General features: G+C 34.3%; 1 protein-coding gene across 2 annotated transcripts in view; it reads left to right on the top strand.

The window, feature by feature from the left end:
* Positions 1 to 22,902, top strand: part of SCFD1 (sec1 family domain containing 1) — a 94,642-nt gene that overhangs the window by 17,682 nt on the left and 54,058 nt on the right. For both annotated transcript variants that reach the window (XM_019654285.1, XM_019654286.1), the window contains 8 exons: positions 1,374 to 1,463; positions 4,140 to 4,195; positions 5,172 to 5,257; positions 7,987 to 8,086; positions 15,115 to 15,254; positions 18,440 to 18,530; positions 19,119 to 19,192; positions 19,865 to 19,946. In XM_019654285.1, the coding sequence (XP_019509830.1) occupies positions 1,374 to 1,463; positions 4,140 to 4,195; positions 5,172 to 5,257; positions 7,987 to 8,086; positions 15,115 to 15,254; positions 18,440 to 18,530; positions 19,119 to 19,192; positions 19,865 to 19,946 (719 nt within the window). The remainder of the gene's footprint in view (positions 1 to 1,373; positions 1,464 to 4,139; positions 4,196 to 5,171; positions 5,258 to 7,986; positions 8,087 to 15,114; positions 15,255 to 18,439; positions 18,531 to 19,118; positions 19,193 to 19,864; positions 19,947 to 22,902) is intronic.

The raw sequence follows: 22,902 nt of genomic DNA, 5'->3' as shown, positions 1-22,902 counted from the left end.
CAAACATAAATGAAATACCCTAATGCCATGGATTTGATGACCTACTTTCCATGGATTGGGAATTTATCCATAAAGGAAGTAGATTTATTATCTTAGTGAGACTCAGGCTACTATCTCATACAAACCAGGTTGTTATAACAAGTGAGTTGAGATTATTGATGGATAGTTTTTTTGATTGTTTAGGTCACTTTTCAGAGTGTGGGACTAGGGTATAGGACCAAAAGGCTGGAAGCTTCCATATAGATTTTACCTGTACCAGTGATTAACAGAATGACTGAATATTTTCCTGGATTGGTGTCTCTGAATTTAAATAATTCACAATGTATCCTTGTGCTATTTTTACCACCTGATTTGGATAGATGGCAGCCTGTATGACCCCGTAGCAGTACATTTTCTCATCCAGATTCTGTATTACCTGACTGGACTCTGTGTTCATGGACCATTCATTCTTTAAATACTTTAATGTATCCAGTTGGCTTCTGCTTTCCTTTCATGCTAATCACAAGTTATATTGAATTTCATTTTTATTTTCACATTCAAGGTGTTGGGAAATTAAAAATATTATATAGATAATATTTTAGTGTAATCTTTTACCAAATAGCTACTGAGCATCTACTTGTCAGACACTGGGCCTAGGTATTATGAGACACAGGAGGATGAGTAAGGCGAGGTCTTTGACTGTTAGGACAATCTTCACAGTAATTTTTTTTTTTAATGTAGCCCCAAGAATCACCTGAGGTGCTTGTCAAAAGCGCACCTCAGATTTCTTAGAATTATCTCAAATCTATTGAATCGTATCCATCGGGGAAAGGGCTAAGCATCTCTAATTTTTAATAGCTTCCATAGAAATTTCTCTTTTATATTCCTAAAGTGATTCTTATACCCACTAAAGTTTTGGAACCACTTATGTACTGTCTAGTAGATCAGAAAAGAAATTTATATAACTTATAATAATACAAAGAAAATGATAATGTGATGTTCATCTTGCCATAATTGATTTGTATTCTGGCAGTAGTTGAAGATCAGTAGTTTCTTCAGGCCATCTAATGTTTGTGAATAAAATTATGGAATACAATATTTATTTTTCTATTTACTCTGGCAAAAATTTTGTGTGGTTTATATGGTGGGTGTTTTTCCTTATTACTACTCTGATAATGATACTAATTACTATTATTAAGGTGGTATTTTTTTGAGGTAGTATAATTTTTAATGGATACTTGTAAAGTTTAAAGCATAAAAATTTTACTTGTTTGAGTATTACAAATGTTATCAAGCTGCGTATTGATTAGGAATTTAGTAATAATTTTAAGAGTTTCATAAAGATAAAGAATAAATTTTGGTCATTTCTTTCTTCTTTACCTGTGTCATTTTAGCTATTAACAGGCCAGATATCACAGACACGGAAATGGAAACTGTTATGGATACTATTGTTGACAGCCTCTTCTGCTTTTTTGTTACACTGGGTAAGTTTTCAAATCTTTCTGGATATTTCTTCAAAGTAAATTAATTAACAGCTCATTTTAATCGGTTACACTGTAATGTGATCCCCTTTTATCTATCTGGATCTCTACAGGCTCTCTCTCCAGAGTTGGGATAAAATATACATTCTGTACTATATAAAGCCATAATTCTAGTAATTTGATATAGTTATTTATTTTGAGTTAGCACATAGCAGATCTATTGCATTGTCTCCTTAGACGTCTTTTGGTAATTGTAGCTTTCGAATATATTGTTTGAATGGTTTGGTGGTGACTTCGCCTTTGTGCCTGTTAACCTTCTTTTAATATTTTATTATAAAAAATTTCAAATACATATCCGAGTGTTATATGCCTGGTAACTATTAAAGTAAACTCTCAAGGACCCAGAAAACGCTAAATTTGCATATAATACTAATCCACTGTACTCTCAAAATTTGAAATATTTCTTTGGAATATCTATATTTACTTATAACTACATTGTATTTAATATCTAATGTATAACTTTATGCTTTATTACTAATGGATCTATTTAGAAACATTCTAATTGCAATTTTAATTTTGAATTCACTGAGAACTTTTCAGTCAAAATGATCCTCACACTAGATTAATAAAAATTTCTCTCCATTTCACAAATGAGAAAATTAAGGAAGAGAGAGATAGCATATATAGTTTAGGATGCAGATAAAAGTTTGAAGAGAATTTGTATGCAAATTTGGGGGTTCCGTCCTTTCAGGGATTTTTTTTCCCCTTTAATTTTCCCTCAGCTCAATAAATCTGTTTTCTACTTGACCTTTTTTTCTCCTATGTGCCAAAGTTGGAGAGTGCCCTCAGGAGGAAAGCTGGTTAAAAGTGTATCTCACTTTTTTATTTATTTTTTTATTGGGGAATTAGAGGAGGGGAACAGACAAGTTGCTGTCCTTTTGTTCTTCAGTCTAGTTGTGGAGGACGTTGCTTCACTGGCCCATGTTGGTATTGTGATCATTGCTCTCTTCCTGGGTGAGGCAGATCGGTCACCGGACACTGGACGGCTGCTCACGGCAGCTCTTGGCGGTTCATGCTGGCTGCCGGCCATTCACAGTAGCTCACAACAGCCCACTGCAGCCTCACTGCAGCCTACGCTGTTGTCGGCGACTCATGGCAGCCCAGCTCCAGGTTGAGCTGTTGTTCACTATCTTAGCTGTAGAGGGCTCAGTGTCCCTTGCCCACATGTGGATCCAAACCGGGGCCCTGCTGCTCAGAGCTGGCACTCCCAAGCCAACTCCTAACAACGAGCCACTCACCCAGCCCTGTATCTCACTTTTTAAATATACGTCTGCTTTTAGTAGTTTTATCCTTCGTCACTTTCTGCCTGCTTTGATTTGTTCTGCCCTCAGATGGGTTTGTTGGGGTTTGTTTGTTTTTAAAGAAAATAGACATATACAACTTTTAGCCCTTAAACAGACATAATTAATCTTTTCTATTTTGCCCTCCCACATAGTCTCCAAAATTTTGCTGGATGCTAGAGTTATTGTGGACATTAAGGTTATTATTTAAGGACCTTAAGGTTATTTTTGCTTAATGATAGCTATATTTTCAAGGTAAGGATAGACTGAAAAATATAAATGAAAACCACTGAAGTGTTAGAGCCATCTTTATTATATAGAGTATCAGAAAGTGGTTTTATTCAAGGAAAAAACTGAAATTACTGTCACTCTGACATAGGTTGTCAACAATAAATTGTTAAGTGAAAAACATTTAAGAACAGCATGTACAGTATACTATCCTATTTTTGTTTTTTATACATTTAGGTTATTAGAAAATAACCCAAAACAATTCATAAGTAATTCTGAATGGAGATTGTTTTAGGGTTAGCAGGAATCAGAGGATTAACTTTATACATTGCTAATACTTAAATTTTTATAACGTGCATGAATAACTTATCAGAGCAAAACAAAGTTTAAGAATTTGCTAATAGCCTACATTTACTTTTGGTGTTGACTGAGCATGCTTGTATAGAATCTAAAAATGCAGCAATTTCAGCATATAAAGACACACTATTCTGTTTGTTTTTTGAGATTTTCAGTGCAATTGGGTTTTTTATTCTTTTAGGAATTTAGCCTTTGATAAAACATGGGGTAATAGAGAAATTAAGAAGTCTAATGAGTTGATTTAATAATGAATTCAGGACACTTTTTAGGAGCATTTTAAATTATGTGAGGAGTGTGTTTTCTATTATCTTTTAAATTAGTATTTAAAAAGAAAGGACTATAATCAATTGTTAATTTGTAAAATAAATTTTAAAATAACTAAGCGCTAAATTAGCTAAAATCTTCATTCTTTTTTTTTTTCATTTAAGTCAAATTAAAGTGAATCCTGTAATTAGAGAGTAAACTTACTTTTTGAAACTGCCTGATTTAGTCAATCCATTGAAAAAAATCTGGTCACACTGATTGGTCAATACAACAAAAAGAGTCTTTTTCTGACTCCCTAATGTTTTCTTTATCAATGGGAAGGTCCATTTCTGAAACCTGGCTTTTACTCTTGAAATTATAAGTCTTTTATGTTTGTAGCCTGAAACTATATACATCTATTGAATGTTAATTTTTTATGTTGATGTGTTTTTTAAATATCCATTTTAGTTATTAAGAGCATAATCAGTGCTTACATTTATTGTTAAAATAGGTGCTGTTCCTATAATCAGATGTTCAAGAGGGACAGCAGCAGAAATGGTGGCAGTGGTGAGTTCATCATATATTCACTGGGGAGAAATAATATTGTGACACCTGCGTTCCATAAATACCTCAGGTGTTTTTGTTAATTTTAATTATGTTATTGTTATGGGTTATATATTAAGCACAAAAGGCAAATATTTTTGTTTTATAACATTGGGATTCCATCAAGAATAAAAAGTAATCATTGTGTCCTTCTATGTGATAGAGTAAAATTATTTTCTCCGATGTGCTATTCCAGCCTTATTTTTTTGTTAATAAAATATGTATTCTTCATTTAGCCTTGTTTCTCCAAGTAGTATTTCATACCTATTTGATCTCTCCAATCATTTAATATTTAACTTTATTTAGGAAATAGTTATTAACAGTCATACCATTTCTAAAATGGTGAGGTGCATTTTGCTACCCCACTATATTGGAGTAAAATATTCAGTGTAACTTGAGCATTCAAAAATTTGTCTTAAAGATTAAAAAAATAAATAATACGCTAGAGAAATTACAAAATTGCTGAAAAAGAAAGAATATAACTGGCATATAAAGATGGTTGAGGATACACTGACATTTTTGAGTTTTATTAGTCCAGATGAATCACTGACTGCTGCTTTCTTATACATACTACATTTCTATTCTGGCGTCTCTTGCAGCTACCACTATGTAAGCACCTTCCTTGGTACAGCAGGATCATGCTTGGGCTGAGAGGGTGGGTCATTACTGCAAAGTGTTTCCGGTACCTAAGGTAAAAATTGTCAAGGAAAAGTGATTGTTAATGAAATCAGGCTTGAGCCACGGTAGAAAAGGCATTAGTCTTTGCCAGTCCAAGTTAGGATGATATCGAATAGTAAAGAAGCTAAAATATTTAGATTTTAGATTTGGTATTTCGTAAAGAAATTCCAAGTTTCTTAGTTATATAACTAACTAACAATACATTATGTATTAAAGTTCTGTGAAACTCTTCTTTAAGATTTAAAATTTGCTTTTTTTTCAGAAACTAGACAAGAAGCTTCGGGAAAATCTAAGAGATGCAAGAAACAGCCTTTTTACAGGTGACACACTTGGAGCTGGCCAGTTCAGGTATTGTGTTAGTTAATATGCTTAAAGAACTTGAAAATGAAATATCTGTAGAGTTTTTGGGGGTTTTTCTTGTCTGCTAGAATACCCTTATAATTGAAATTTGTTTCTTTTTAAAAATGAAGTAATCCAATAAGGGTTTTGACTCATTGTTTTTGACATACAAATGGGATATTTTATTTACCTTCTTTTTTTAGAAATTTTTGTTTTGCATTTTTATCTGTGGAAGAATTTTTCTGCTTATATGGCTTTGAAGGGCAAAAGCCATTTCCTTTCAGTTCTCATTAAGCTTCTTGGTAATGGAAAAAAAAGTAAGTGAAAAACTTGTAATGCTTGTATCTATTCTCCTCATCTGTTAACTAGTTTCCAGTTTTATATTGAAATACTAATAGCTTAAACTTGCAAATCATTTTTGTCTTTGTTAGCATGTCTAGCATGAGTAGATAATGCCAAAGTTACTGGCTGTTCAATTATTATTGAATAGAAATACTTAAAAAACTATACATTATAGTGTATTTAACATTGGATTATTAAAAATAATGGACAATATTGGAGTAAAGAAGTAAAAAAATCTACACAAATGGCTGAGAATTATTTCAAGGGAGTAGACAGTATTTTAGAAAATTAGTTCTTACTCCCAATACTAAGTGAATTAATAAATGAAGCCTGTGAAAATAAATTGATACTTAGTATAACTGTCTTCCAGGAATAATAATAATTTCATGGTAACTTTCCATATACTTATATCCAGTCAATGTTGATTGTTCCTACAGTCTTATGCATTATTCCTATAATTTGAAGTTAACGCTAATATTGTATTCAATTGTTTGTTCAACTGTCGCAGCTCCCACATTATTTTAAGTTCTATTTATATTCTATGGTTTCTTTGCTGGTCTTAAATATTCTTCAGTGTTTCTTATTAAGTAGAGCAGAAACACCAAATTTTCACATGATGATTTTTTTTCAACAGAATAAACCACTCTGTCATACCTTACTTAATAGTTCCCTTTTTCTAGTGACAACATAAAGGTACTATTTGTCTTATTTTTAATTTGTTGGATGCATTTCTAACTTTTGACTAGGTGTCAGCATTCTTGAAGGACTATTGGTAAATACCTTTGAATGCAATTGTAGGCTAGCGATTCTTAATGAGAATTTGGTAATGTCTAGAGACATATTTGGTTGTCACAACTCGGTAGATGCTACTGTAATCTAGTCAGCTGCATTATAGGTTGTTGCTAAACATCCTACAGTGCACAGGACCACTCCCCATAATGAGGCATTATCCAGCCCCAAATGTCAGTAGTACTGAGTTAAGAAACCCTGCCATAGGCTATCTTCCCTTGCCTTCCACCTAGTTCTGGAATCATAAATGACAGTAGGTGGTAATGGTGCCACTCCTAGCTTTTATCACTAGCCTTGTAATCGGCACAGCTGGGAGAGTCCACTGTCTTACACCCAGTAGGGTATAATAAGTTACTAAAATGGTCAGAGGCCTCTTGCAGAAGAAAATATGTATAGTTAATATAATCAGATGACAGTGCCTTTTGAAAATCGATATGTACTCCTGATACAGTAGTACCTCTAAAGCAAATCTCTGTGACTTTTGGAGACACACGGTAACCAAATGACTGTGCCTCAGTTTGCTTTAAGTGTAGTCTATTTCACATCTAAATTGTAATAATGGAATGAAACAATATATGTAGTGTCTGGTAAGTGAATAACTATATAAATAGGTACAGTTGTGGCATGTTGTACTTTTATATATTATAACGAGATAGGGTTTTCTGAGGCCCTTCTCTAGAGTCTTTTTTGAATTTGTATATACAGAAGAAAATTATAATTTATAGTTTATAAAACACAAACATTTGTGTAAATTTATATGATCCTACTCTGCTTTCTTTGAAGCCGACAGTGGCTTTCTTTTTTTTCATATTTTCAAAAATGTTAAATATGAATCTGGTTAAAAGTGATTTATTCTTTAATAACTATTATAATTACTCTGTAAAAGTATTTGTATAGATTTTTTTTCCTTTAAGAAAGTTCCCCAAGGGCCGACCGAGTGGCATGTTGGTTAAGAGCTGGCTTGGGATGCCAGAGGGCCCCGGTTCGGATCCCACATATGAGGGCCAGTGACACTGCCCTCTCCAGCTAAGATGCTGAACAACAGCTCAACCTGGAGCTGGGCTGCTGTGAGTCGCCAGCGATGGCGTAGGCTGCAGCCCCTCCTGCAGTGGGCTGCCATGGGCTACCATGTGTAGCCAGCAGCCAGCGTGACTGGCCAGCAGCCACCATGAGCGGCCATCCACAAGCGGGCAACTGATCTGCCTTGCCCGAGAAGAGCGCAAGGATGGTGCCAACTGGGGCCAGTGAAACAACGTCCTCCACAACTAGACTGAAGAACAAAAAGGACAGCAACTTTTCTGTTCCCTTTCTCCCAGTTCCCCAGTCCTATTCCCCTCCCCCAATTCCCCAATAAAAATCTTAAAAAAAAAAAAAAAGTTCCCCAATTAACACTTATAATCTAGCATTACTTGCAGGCTCTTAGTAGTCCAAACATTACTTTACTTGACTGACTGAACTAGAAAATTTTTTAAAAGTAAAGTATTATGGAATGTCAGTATTAGCATAGCATTTGATCCTATTGAAATAAATATACTCAAAAGTATTACAAAAATGTAGATGTATACACTGGTATCAAGATTTATATAATTGTTTTAATATATTTACAGCTTCCAAAGGCCTTTATTGGTTCTTGTTGACAGAAACATAGATTTGGCAACTCCTTTACACCATACTTGGACATATCAAGCCTTGGTGCATGATGTACTGGTAAGAGGCTAAATATACCATTTTTTACTGAACTGTAGTAACCTTTAGTGGTCCCTTAATTTAAAATTAACATCATGGCTACATAAACATGGATGAGAAGGATGGAGCTGAGATATATGAACAAAAAAAGGGATGGGCTTTGGTGTTACTGGTTGTGGATGCTGGAGAATAGTGAAACATTGAGACTTAAAAGTTCCAAATTCATGATCTTTGATTATAGGATAAATCAGTTGTATTTTTTATAATAAGGGGATAAAAGGAATGGAGGAAAATGAATGACTTTTTTTATATACTGAGTCATTAAATAAATATGTTTTCCCTGGGAAGAAAAGCTGTAACTTCTCCCATTTTTTTGGGAATTACTGAAGCCTCATTTTATGGTAAAAATTAATAGTAATTTTATATTACACCATGTTTTCTGAAATAATTCTACGTGTGTAATTTCATGTTTAAAATAAAAATCTGTATTTATCCGTACATATATTCACCTACTAAATAGCAGAAAGAAGCAGCCAGTGAGGTATGAGAGGTAGATCTATGTCATTTTGAAGGCTAATTAAAATGTTGCAAAGAGAAACCATCTTGGACAAATGCTGAGGACTAAGTCACCATTGCATGTAGCAATGTCAGGCTTATTAGTGACTTTGGTAAGAGCAGCTTCCAGAGTGTAGGGGCAAAACGCTGACGTGGGTTTAAGAAAGATTGGAAGGAGAGGCATAAGAGTGAATATAGACAAACCTTAATAGAATTTTGCTATATAGGAAAGCTGAGAAAAGGGGTGATTTTTGGAAGGGGATGTGAGGTCAAAAATTTTTTTTAAATGAGAGAAATTAACAGTATATCAGTGGGTATGAGCCACTGGGAAAAGTTGATGCAGGAGATAAGCATATCCTGCATGTCTACAGGAGGCATTAGTGACCAGGGTTACTATAGACCAGGATTTATCAAACTTGGCACTATTGACATGTTGGACTCGATAATTCTTTGTTGTGGGGCTGTCCTGTGCATTGTAGAATGTTTAGCAGCATCCCTGGTGTCTACCCTTTTAGATGCCAGTAACATAGTTGTGTGACAACCAAATGTCATCACACATTGCCAAATATACCCAGGGGGTGGAGAGGTGCAAAATGCCTCTGATTGAGGACTGCTGTTCTAGGCTGAGATGGGAGTCTCAGAGCTGTGTTGTTTTAGGGCAGAGAACAAGAGCTTGGAAGTAGCAGGGAAGACCGGGTCCAGTGATGTGAGGTGTGTGACAAGTTAAAAAAGAAAAAGTTGCTGTCTAAGAAAGCTACAGGACATAGCCCATTGTATTCTGCTTTAATAAGAGCACGAAAGGACCGTGGAGTAGATGTTCAGAATAGGAGATTCTGCTGATGACTGAGTATGAGTTCCAGAGGGAATGACAAGCATTTCCGGAGTCAGGTAAAACAGAGATGGGATCTGAAGGAGGTGGGTGGAAAGAGTCATGCAGGGATTAGTGGGCATGATGAGATAGTTTTGATAGTCTCAAATTTGTTTGGTGGGGCCCTGACTATTGGGTGGGACAGAGGGACAAGGTCTTAGAACATACAGCTCAGGGGTCACCTCTTCCCCCCTGCCAGTGGTGTGTGGAGGCTGCACAGAGCATTGAGATCTGGAATCCTTTCTAATTCCTGAACTTGAAGAGTTCCTGGAGGAAATTAATGTACACGATGCTTTGAGTGCAGGAGATAAGACTTATGTACAAGTAAGTGCAATAAAAGGAGTATGTCCTGAGTCCCCATTGTCAGAAGAGAAAATTGGGAAACGTAACTTAGAGCAGAACCCAAAACCAGACAAGATTAATACTGGTCCTGGAGGTTTTCACTGTTCCAGGGTGGAATGAGAGTAATAAGGATAAGGACTATGAAATTAGTCTTTATGACCTACCTTTATACTAATGTTTTTAGTGCTTTACCTTTTAATATTCTTGTATCCTTGTGGGATATACTAATTTTTATTTCCTAGTCTTTGAAGTTAAAATATCCTTTTAAAAATATAAGATGGTAAAAGTAGATGGTAGGGTTTTTTTGGTTTTGTTCTAAGTTTCTTCACTTCACAGAATAAAAAGTTGGCAACCTTGTGTCATCAAAATATTCAATTCAACAAGTATTTATTAAGTGCCTACCCTGTACTAGACACTGCTAATCACTGGGATACTGGTGAAGAAAGCACACGTGATCCCTGCTTGCACGTTGGGTAGAATAGTGGATTCCTATGGGCATTTTGGGTTATCGCTGTTTTTATTTTTTGTTATTATAAATAATAGAGCAATGCACATCTCTAGTTAACTGTTGTTGGCTACGTTCTCAGATTTTATATTAACCTTTAAGCCATCTTTTCTCAGTAACATTAATAGAAGATTTAGGTGTTAGGAAAACAGTCTTTTGAGGAGATAGGTTTTAAGAACTACACAATTTATATTGACTTAATCCTGTTTGTTAATTTTAATGCCATTTCTAGATGTGAATAAAGTGTTACTGAGATATCATAAATTGTAACGAAGCCATTTTTTGTTGAAAACTGCTGCTTTTGAAGTTTCTTCCAAGCTTTTAAAATTCTTATTAATTATACCCTTTACCTCCACAAGATGGAGTAAAAGTTCTAGATAGGAACCATTAACTTGAAATTGGAGCTTGCTTTTTATATTAAATATCTTTGCCTACAAATCTGAAACATTGATAATAGTTAATATCACACCTCGGACACAACTACGAAAATTCATACAGCTTCCCTGTGCGCCAGAAAGATGATTGTTATCATTTAATATAGGAAATACACTCTTCCGGTGAAAAACTTCGCAGTGCCATTTCCTTTTATGGGGATAAACAATAAAATGCAGAATTAGTAATTAGAAAGTCATGATTCCTTTTAATATATTTTGGTTGCAAGAGGGATGGATTTGATTGTTCAGTGGCAATGAGTAGTTATCCTTAGGCAAAGAGATGGATGCTATTCCGCCTCAGTATCTTGTCCTTTACTTCTTGGCTTTTGTTTTTTCAAACCTTACGTGCCCTTTTTGTGCCTTTGGCCCTCTGCTACAGACTCTAATTATTTGAAACCTTAAATTAGAATTTATACTAGTATACATAAGGACTTTAATGACATTTATTTTTTTCTTGCCATTCAAGAAAAGAAAGGAAATGTTTTCCAAATTAATGTACACTTTTAAAAAGTTGTTACATTTTTTCAAAGATGCGAGATTCCACTATAATAGATGCCTAAAGTGTAGTCCAAAGTTTGCTGCATTGAAGGTTGATGCTGTCTTTATTAACACAAAGGCTCTTGGACAACACAGTGTTGGAATAGTTTCAGGAATTTGCCTAAAACAGAAAAGCACAATGTAAACTTTGACTCATTTAAGCACAGATTGCTCATAACTAACCAAACTATAGCTGTTCATAGGAAGTTCCTACTAAAGTCGTGTGGGCTATGGGCCGGCCAAGGTTAAGAGCTCACTCAAGAGTATGAGCTCTGAGCAACTGCAGTTCAAGTCCTGGCTTGAGCTTAGCTGCTAACAGGTGGCAGGATGGGTCAACTCAAAATAAATAAATAAATAGAGAGAGAGAGAGAGAGAGAGAGAGAGAGAGAGTCAGTCATGTGGGCTATGTAAGAGCCCAGAAGATATCCTTGATTTCATTCATTTTTTAAAAGGTATTGTTTCAGTATATTTTCATATTCGTTGCTATTTCTGAACTTGGGTTACAATTTGACTTAATCTGATGGAAAGAAGAGTATTATCATTTAATATTTACTAAGCTAGCTTTAGGTGATACTATGGGGTTTGTTTGTTTTTTCCTTAGATACTAGCTGCTTAGTTGTAAAATTCTGACACATTTTTTTTTATCTGTTTATGATGGACCATTTTACAAGGATTTTCTTTTTCAATTAAATGATTCTTTTGAATATTCTAAATTAGATTTTTCTTTCCCTTTTTTATCTTCTGCACATTTTAATAGAAATACAGTACAAACTACAGATGTAATTTTAGATTTTCTAGTAGCCACATTAAAAAGAGAAAGAAACAGGTGATATTTAAATAGTATATTTTATTTTCTCTCTTTATATAGTTAGTCTTAAAAATTTGGTGTATATTTTGTACTTACATCACATCTCAATTCAGACTAGCCACATTCTAGGTACTCAGTAGCCACATGTGACTAGTGGTAACAATTCCATTTCTAAATCATTAAGGCCCAAATTCTTAACTAGTGTGAATAAATTGCTTATGAGTTGAGATTCTCACATGAAAAGTGGTAGAAAATGTTTGCATATTGTCAGCAGTGTATCTGTGAGGTGTTTTCCAGCTCATGATTCTTAGAGTTATAAGGAATTCTGCTTTAATATGTGTGATCAAGCTTACCAATGTGGCACCTGACATTGCGGAATCTGTATAGAAGATCTTAGCCTCTGAAGGAGAATAGGTTAGGTTGTGCTGCTTAATCTAAACCAATCCTCAGACCTCAGTGGACTAAAATAACAAGTATTTATTTTTTGTTCACAGTGTTTCTTTTTCCTTGTCCAGTGTGGATGGGCAGGGGGAACCCTGCCATGATGGTCACACAGGAATTCAGGGCGATGAGGCCCCATCTCAACATGTCCTTTCACAGTAACTGTGGCAAGGGTTTAGATCCTGTTTCATTGTTATGAATAAAGTTTTAAGACTTTTATTGTGGATATTTCATATAAAATCACAAAGTCAGAGAATACTGTAATCAACCTCCATGTGCATCATTTAGCATCCCAGACAATAGGCCTCTTACACATCTTACCCCAGGCATTATATGATCTTATGCACAAATACTTCAGCATATATATATTTTTTAAAGTACCATAATTTTATTATCCTACCCAACAAAATTAACAATTTTTCTTTGGTAATATCTGTAAACAATATCTGTACATTGCATTTGTTGATAATATCTGTTAAGTTTCTCAGTTTACAACATCTCTCTTCCCACTCCTTTTTTACTGCCATTTTTGGAGTAAAGGAATTGAGTTGTTTTCCTAAAGAATTTTCTAAATTTCTGCATTTGGTTGATTGTATCTCTGTGGGGTACAATTTGACATTTCTCTATTCCGAGTATTTCCTGTAAACTGATAGGTCTTAGAGACTTGATTAGATTTGGTTCAATTTCTTGCCAAAATAAGTTACTACTTTTATTTTACTTTGAATTTTTTTCTCATGTGAAAATAAATCTTAATTGTGCATAAATAGATATCACCTATGTTATCCAAATGTCATTTTATTAACATTAGCTCTGTCTGGCTCTAGTGGTCTGCTTTAAATTGTGAAATGAAAATAAGACTGCTGAAGACTTACCCATCTTTTTGGCACTGCCCAATGGGATTAATGTATCTGGTGGGGTGGGACACCATTGTCTTGTCTTCTGAGTCAGGAAAGTGTGAATACCAGTGGAAACAGATTAGATTCTACCATGTTAAAACTAATTCTGTTGTCTTTTATTTGTATAAATGTTCAGTTTCTTTAACATGATTGAGTACAGCACAGGATGTTCTTATTTCCCAGTTTTCAAGGCTAAAATTACTTTTCCTTATTTGCGTGACGATTATGCAAACAATGGAAGTGTTCTTGCCATTATTATGTTATTTCTCAAAACTCCTAACATCTTTTATTTCTTTATTATTTTCAGTATTCCATCAAAACTTCAGTAAAAATATGCTGCACTATTTTTAGAGCAGTAATTTCGCTTAACAAGTTACTTTTATTTTGAATGAACTATGTCATCACCATGGAAATAATACTTCACTAGAAATTCTAGTTTAAAAACTTAGCTATTTAAAAATGTTTCTCTTCTTCAGTTATCTTTTGTTAGATAATTTTTAAAAACAAGGGTTCTTCTCAGATGTAAATGTCAATATCTATTTATTCTCTCTTCCTGTATGGATGATTCATTGTACAACGTGAGGTTAAGATATGTGGATGGGAAAGTAAGAGGAATTAATTAAGGTTACTGATATGTTTACGCTATGATAATGTGGAAGAATCTGTAGGAAAGACATAATATTAACAGGTTGAAATATAATGTTACTATACTCTTATTACTTACACCACTATGACAACTAGTGATCTATATTTTGAACTCTGGTTGTTTGTTTTTTCTTTTGTCATAGGGGAAAATGGCAAGGAATTAAACTATTATAAAGGATTTATTTGGGAAAATTACAGGATATGGTCTTAGGATCTAGACTCTATGGATGACCTTGTTTTATCAAGAGGAGATTAAATTATACTCAGTACATTGAATTTGCTAAGACCTACAAGTTTAATCATTAATTAGAAACTTATATCTTACTACTGAGATGATTGTATAACAGCCATGCCAGATAATTTCTCCATATAATTTTTTTCTTGCTCGTCATTCATTTACTCACTAATTGATAGCCATGTTTTAACTTTAGCTCACTATTCGGAGTTGAGTTGAACCATAAAATACTGCTGTTACATGAAGGAACCCACAAGTCTAATGCGGGAATGAAGGGGAAAGGATAGGAAAGATACTCACTTTTATTTTGTTTTTGTATGTTTGTTTTTTTGAGAAAGGGCAAAAAAATCAAGCCCCACAGGAGTAAAATTAATTCAAGGCAGAAAAGTTTAGCAACTACTGTCTGATTAACTCAGAATTTATGTGAAAGGGAGTGCTGTTAATATTGTAGCTTCTATTGGAACTTTGAAAAAATGCAATCCAATAATCAAATAACAGATTAGAATGTTAAGATCGTTTGTTATTGGAAACAACTAAGCATCAAGAGGCCCACTCAAATACATAGGTACAGCCAGATATTGGACTATTATGTAGGCATTGAAAAAGATGACGTACATTTGTGTGTAACACACACTGGAAAGAAGTCTCCTAAAGTTCAGATCTGTATTTTGTCCTTGGAAATATTAGAAAAGGCAGCAAGAATCTGTTATTTTCCTTGGTGTAGGAAATATTATGCTGCTTATAATCAGAAAACTTATTTAAAAAAGAATTACTTTTTTCTAGGATTTTCACTTAAACAGAGTTAATTTGGAAGAATCTTCAGGAGTGGAAAATTCTCCAGCTGGTGCTAGGCCAAAGAGAAAAAACAAGAAGTCTTATGATTTAACTCCAGTTGACAAATTTTGGCAGAAACATAAGGGAAGGTGAGTAAGAAACATATCATTAAGTAAAAGATTCACCTTTTAAAAAGAAATGAAGTATTTGATTAAACTTAAAGTGTATGATTAAAAAAGACATCACAAAGATCATGGTAGTTCATCTACAGAATGAGTAGGAGCTATAATTAAATAGTCTATAGATATGTATTGCCTGATTTCTTCCTGCCTCCTGGGTTGTTTTTTATTAGTTGTTTAATAGGGGCCACTTCCCCTTTCAGTAAGCTCATACCATGTGATTTTGTAGGTTTTATAGATAGTCTTTCTAAATTTTGTTGCTATCCTTGCTGACCTTCTACAAGACCATTTCTGTTCTTCATTAAAGTGGGCTTTTGTGATCATGAAACATTGAGGTGTGATTTTCCCTTTTTGTTTCATGTTTGCCTTCATACAAACCGAGTTTTAAATATCTGTGGAAAGACTACTTAAGCCTGAAAACTATATTTATTTAAAATACATAAAAAATAATAGGTGAAAAAATGGTAATAATGTGCCATGTGATTTATTGTAGGCAGATATACAAATCCCATGTGTTGCTATGTCCCATTAGAGTACTTCGTTGGCTCAGTAACTGTCATAGAAGTTATCTAGTGGTCAATATGGCTAGAGAAATCATTCTAAACAAACAAAAAAAATGATTCCTCTGAGAGAGAGAGAATGTTGCTCATCAACAGTTATGGAAATATGTTATTATTTTGAATATTTCAAAATATTAACACTGGAATAAGTGTGTGTATCTGTATATACACACGCAGATACATATCTCTGTGTCCTTGATATGACTGTTCTTTTTGGCCTCCTTTATGTTGAAAAAAAAAGTAAGATATAGACATAGTTCAGTGTGCTGGATTTTTTTTGTATTTTTTTTATTCATAACTTTTGAACACTGGGAATCATATTGTTATAGCAGAGAATTTGAGTTTTCTACAGAGAAAAGTCTCTTCCTCTTTCTGACTATGGCAATTTTTTATTGTTTTTTTCATTAAAGTTTATTAGGGTGACAATGGTTCGTAAAGTTACATACGTAGGTTTCAGGTGTACAAATCTGTAATACAGCATCTCTATATCACATTGTGTGATATCCACCCGGAGTCAGTTCTACTTCTATCACCATATACTTATTATAATTTATTTTAAATAATTTTTTTCTGTTTAGAATTCCATAGTCTACATTTCCTTCCAGAATAGTGAAGTACAGGAAATTACATTTACATTATTTATAAAGGATACAGGAAATTGTAAAGTTAACTGTAAAGTTTATATTCCCTAATAGAAAAAAAGCTTAAGAAAAAAATCTCTTCATTCATATATGGAAATTTTGAATATTTTCTTTAGACCATATGTTTAGGAATAATCAAGAGGTCAGGTGAATAGTAAGAACTTTAATTTTTTGTTTGTAAGTGGGAGTGGCCCTGAGTAACCCTCACGCTGAATATTGTCCTACGATAGCAGTGTGGCCGCAAAGACACTGGGAGACAGCATCGAGTTAAACAGAGTGACTTAAATCTCTGCGCTTCAGTTTTCCATCAGTAAAATGTGGGGATGATATTCTACATGTTGCCCTATTTCAAAAGGTTGTTTGGAAGATTGAGATAATAGAAGTAACTTGCCCAGAGTTATCCAGCTTTCGTTGGTAAAACCAGGGATAAAACCCAGTTCTGGCAGATCCAAAGTCCCTGGTCTTAACTGTGAATAGTGTTTACCTCACCAACACTGTGGTCAGGATTAAATGAGAAAATAAAGACAGATTATTAGTAGAGTGTTGGGCATTCAAGAATATGTCAGCAGTAATTATTGTCTGTTAGCTTTGAGACCTGGAGATACGGGAGACTTTAAGGACCATCAGGTTCACCCAGCACATCTTATGTGCTCAGTGCTGGTTTTGCCAACGTAGACTCTGCTGGAGCCGGGGTGCATGTCTGCTGCTGTCATAGAAAACTGGACTGTGCTCCTCAGAATCCTTTCAGAACTTCTGTCATTTCTATTAGTCGTCTTTGGATGAAATGCACTGATCACTAGTGAAGTATTATCGAGTGTCAGGGCTGAGGAAAGCGGGGGAGGGTTTTGTGTCAATACTGATGAGGCATGACCTTTTCTTTTGGAAAAGAGAAAAAGCTTCTGGCTTCCACTAAGGCTGTAGATGAAGAATACTCATGTTAGGAACCACTTCATGGTCAACATATATTCATCTAGAATTATTCATGTGGAATTCAGGATTAGGACTGAGCAATGCCTTTTCTATCGGGAACTGCTCAGTGATTGCAGATCAGTGGTATCTGAAGTCTATAGAAATTACTGCTAAATTGCACTACCCTGGAAGAAGATAGCAGGCATTAGACCAACAAAACTGTGGCTATCTTCTGTTTTTACCAGTAGTGTTTTAGGATATTCAGCTTGCAGAAATAAAAGATTTTGTTCCACAGTTACTGACATGTAATACTTTGTTAAATACCGCCTTTGTAGCTGCATGGACCCTTTAACACCATGTTGTTAATTTGGGTGGTAGCGTTTAATTGATGTGTGATACATGATGACTTGTTTGTTTTTCACTCAGATATTTTACTTTTTTTTCTAACAGCATATAAGTGAAGAGAAAATGTGATACGGTTAATGAAAAGAATAGAAATTAAATTTGTTTAGATGGGAAAGTATTATGATATGCATTTTAAAGAAATAGCATTTGTAATGTGCAGTTGACCCTTGAACAATGCAGGGGTTAGGGGCCCCGATCCCCTGCACAGTCGAAAATCTGCATATAACTTTTGACTCGCCCAAAACTTAACTGTGGTGGGCTCTTTGGACCTACAGATTTAACCAACCGCTGCTGCGAATGTGAAAATACTGTTTTTGATCTTCAGTTGGTTGAATCTGCGGACGCAAAACTTGCGGATACTAAGGGCCAGCTGTATTAATTAAAAAAAAAAAAATCCACATATAAGTGGACCCATGCATTTCAAACAAGTTGTTCAACGGTCAACTGTAAGTAGATATTACAAGGCTATGTAGTTGTATTTATGCTATATGTTGTCTGTGTATGTATATATAAAATATATTCCAATCCAAGTAGTACATTTATAATAATGATAAAGCCTCACTGTATGTATTTCAAAATTCATACAAAGAATCTCTTTTAATGTCATACTCATAGTTCCTTCTGTGCAATACTGTTTCAGTCCATTCCCAGAAGTTGCAGAATCAGTTCAGCAAGAACTAGAATCTTACAGAGCACAGGAAGATGAGGTTAAACGACTTAAAAGCATTATGGTAAGATTCTGTTTGCTTTCTTTAAATTATAGGGAAGCAGAGGGACATCTGGAGGGAGAAGGATGTGTTTTTCTCTCCTTAAAAACTTAAGGCTATTCATTGCTTTAAGAGCAAAACAAACAAAAAAAAAACCAACTCAACTAATGTAAAACATCTTTTTAAGAAAAAAATCTAAATACTGAGGAGTAGAGCAAAAAAATTTTAAAGAATGATATGCATTTATGACTTGAAAAAAATATATAATGTGGCTTCATTTTAGAAATATATGTTCCAGTGCTCCTATTATACTATACTTAGATCTAACTTCAGATTTCAGCTCTACTATCTATTACTGTGTGACCTGTGGCAAGTTTCTGGACCTATTTCTGTATCTGAAAATTTCAGCTGATACTTTTGGTAGTCACCCAGCCATTCATTAGGCAGCTGGTGGCTAGAACTTTTCCGTAACTGTTAAAATGCATACAGTTGTTCCTTAAAGGAAAAGAATTGTTAATCTTACTGTTTTCGAGTGATCTTAGAAGTACAGCGATTTTCATGCTTGGGCTTGGGATTTTTGAGTAGTTACTGGGCCCCTTTTTCTCTTCCCAGGGCCTGGAAGGGGAGGATGAAGGAGCCATTAGTATGCTTTCTGACAATACTGCCAAGCTAACATCCGCTGTTAGGTAAGGAAGCAGTATACCCTATTCTAAGTGTTTCTGTTGATAAGATTTATTTAGGAGGTTAACAAATTGGTTAATATTTTTAATAATAGGAAATAGTAGGTAATAGCATATGCCTTTAAGTTTAAAGAACTAAGTTATGTTTTTAACATGTTCAAGCGGAAGTAAGTTCCTTTTCTATAGCAGATCATTTGCTTCTTTCACTAGTTGGAGAATTATATATTGCAGATAATTTTACCAAGAAGATAACATTGGCATTAAAGTAATGTGAGTTGTTCCTAAAGTTATCGTTGCTACTATTATTTTACTAAGGAGTAAGCAGTTTCTTTTGGATTCTTTAAATGCCTTCAAAGAGAGAGGAAATGTGTTTTAGAAACATAGGCACAATCGTATTTCCATTAATCAGATTTTATTATAAGCCTCCAAATTTTAGAACCTGAAAGTGAAATGGTGGAACAATAGCTAAGAAGCATTTCACCTGTATAGTGAATACTACATATGTTCAAGCCTACCAATTAAATTCAGTTGATAGACAGTTTAACTTGTCATTTTGTTACTGTTTTTTTACTGTTCTAAGTTTCCTCAGAGGTTACACCCAGGTGTGGGTTTTATTAAGATCTGTATCATTTTCTTAGAAAATTTAATGGTTAATTTTAAATTTTTTGATACTTGTAGTTCTTTGCCAGAACTCCTTGAAAAAAAAAGACTTATTGATCTCCATACAAATGTTGCCACTGCTGTTTTAGAACATATAAAGGTAAATTTAACTTTTATCCCCCACAATGTAACTTCTGTTTCTGTAGGGTTTTATCCTTTGTAAGATGCTTTCATATTCATTATCTCATTGAGCTCTCACTGTAACATTATGAGGTATAATTATTGAGGGTAGCATTAATGCCTTCATTTTTTTACAAACAAGGAAACTTAACCCAGAAAGATTAGTGATTTGCCCAAAGTCACACATTCAGTAAACAAAAGTTAGAGTCTGTGATATTTCTATTATGTAGCACTGCCTTAAATACTATGTGTGCGTCCTGTTACAGTAGACCTGTATCTAACCCTGAGTAATAGAGATTTAATATCCATTTTACTATAGTACTGTACAAAATATCCATTAATAACATCATTCATTTTGTAAATTGGAACTTTTTCAGTTTTAGATGAGTCTGTTAGTATTAAAGCTTCTTACTATCTCCAGTTACTGTGATTTTGAAACAAACATACTAAATCATCTATATGTTGTTCTCATAGTTTTTTTTTCTTATTACTTTATTCATGATTATCTCATATTAGCTTGACTTAATCAGTTCTTCAGTATTCTACAGTTATTTATTCTCTAGACACGGAACTGAATTCCAGTGACAGCTTGACCAGATGCTAGGATGTGGTTATTACTGACCCCTACTTTTCATTTAATTAATATGATACATTTGAAAAGGCAGTGTAAAAAAGCTGAATATGCTTGCTGTCTGTCAAAGATGTTGACACCTTGGATTTATGGAAGAGGGACTTACACATTTTTACTTTTTAATGCTCGAAAAAGTCATAGAGCATTAGAAAGGAGCTAATATAGATCGATAATGAGCATTGTGCAGCATGGAATTTAAACCTGCATAATTTCTAGTAGGCTGACAATTTTTTTTCTTTGTTCCACATCTTGATACTAATACTTGCCATTTTCATGTACCTATGGGAATAGAAACATAGTAGTTCAGCCTATAGGTGAGTCTGTTGATGTTTTCCCTTCTATATGTAGCATCTCTGTAAAGTGGGAAAAGACTGCTCAGATCTGTTTACCTGAGGTTTTTGTCTCCTGTGGAGACAGTATATAACCAGGTGAAATACAACAGAGAGCTCCATAGAGAATTTCCTTCAGGACAAGAGAAAAGACTTTGCTTACAAGTCAAAGACTGTGAATCCAATATAAAAAGTTTTTAAAAATGTATTGCACTAAAACAAATTTTAGTTTCTAGTTTTTTAAACTATAATTATGTAATAATGATATTATGACCAATTCAACAAACATGTTGGAATACTTGCTGTGTGTCAGGCAGGAAGCTAAGTGCTACATGCAAATATATAGACAATTAAAAACAAATTCTAACAAGCTATGACAGTTGTTAATAGTCATATTAACAATATGACAGTAATCAATGTGTGCTTTGAGATTTAAACTGTTCTGTGGATTTCCCTTGATTTATAGTTTTTTTGTTCATTTTTTTAATTAAAAGTTTATTCTTACATTTCACTTCGTGTCTTCAATTCTTACAGCTATAAAACCAGAAAATGCCAAGCTCAGTTTCTACTACCAAACTGAGTTGTGTAACCCAAAGTAACTAATTATTGTACCTGTGGAAAGTGCACAGTTTCACCCTGTTCATAAAACTTTACAAACATCCTGCTACAAATTTGTATGAGTATACATACTCCAGGTCAGAGACTAGAGCTTATGGTTTGAGAAAATTCTGGTTAAAGTAATTATTCGGTCCTGTTTGTTGAGTGGCACTGTGTATTGTGCTATGCCCAATTCTGTAGATTCTGTAGTAAACAAGACAGATAAGTTCTCTGTTCCCTCGGAGCTAACTGTAGTGACAATAAACAAAGTAAACAAATTAGAAAACAAGATAACTTCAGGCATTTAGGTGATGTGAAAACAACAAAAACAGGGTGCTGTGAGATGATAGGGAATGGCTGAGAGGGCTGCTCGAAGTGGTTAGAGTAAGTGTTTAGGGAAATCACCTTTGATGAGGTGATGTTTGAGTTGAGACCTGAAGCATAAGAAGGAACCAGTTGGTGAAAATCTCAGAGCCAAGCATTCCAGGCAGAACTAATAAGTGTAAAGGCCTTCACTCAGGAACAAGCTGGTGTGTTTGAGGACCTAGAAGAGTAATGTGCTTATGGTGAGAGGGAAAGTGTAATAGACTATCGTGTAGAGAGAAATGAGAATTTAAGTATGATGGGAAGTCACTGGAGGTGAATGACATGATGTGATTTATGTTTTAAATGCAGAATGGACTGAGGAGTATGAGGGTGAATTCTGGAAGTAAGGGTGGAACTGGAAGATGGCTATTATAGCTGTCTAGGTGGAAAAATGGTGTTTTTTAAGGCAAAATTTACTCATGAAATTCTTTACGATGTTTGTAATTTTATACGAGTTTTTCAGAATTGGTTTGTGCTAATAGAGGCCACCTGTCTGAGATACTTGAATCTGCCACCATGCCTGACCCAAACAATTCTGCTTTCAGACCTGGTCCTTTGGCTCTGTTTATTTAAAAGTTGTTTCTTCCAGGGCTAAATGTCTGGCGAGCATCTTATGATAGGAAACTGATTTGCTATTCGAGATAAGTGATTTTATATAAAAGCTACACGTTTTGGAATATATATATATATATTTTTGCTGTAACTCAAGGAAGACACTTTTTCCTAATAGGATCTGATTGAAAAAAACTGTGCTTTAAAGGCCAGTTATTTACAGAGGGAAATTATGTCATTAATAGGACACACGATTCCTCTTTGAGTTATTCTAAGACACCCAGTTAATATCTGGGTTTTCAAATATCATTGATAAAGGAGCATGTTTATTCTAAATGTTTACATATAAATTGTAGTTCTGTTTAATAAATCACATACTCAAGAGTTATCCTGATATGAGAAATTCTATTAGTATAGAAAAATTGGAATGTTTTCTGTGATGTTGACCATCTCTTTGAGTT

This window comes from Hipposideros armiger, unplaced genomic scaffold (assembly GCF_001890085.2).
Source record: "Hipposideros armiger isolate ML-2016 unplaced genomic scaffold, ASM189008v1 scaffold_218, whole genome shotgun sequence".
NCBI classification, from domain to species: domain Eukaryota; kingdom Metazoa; phylum Chordata; class Mammalia; order Chiroptera; family Hipposideridae; genus Hipposideros; species Hipposideros armiger.
Note: the sequence above shows the minus strand (reverse complement) of the source record. Positions and strands in the feature narration are given on the sequence as shown.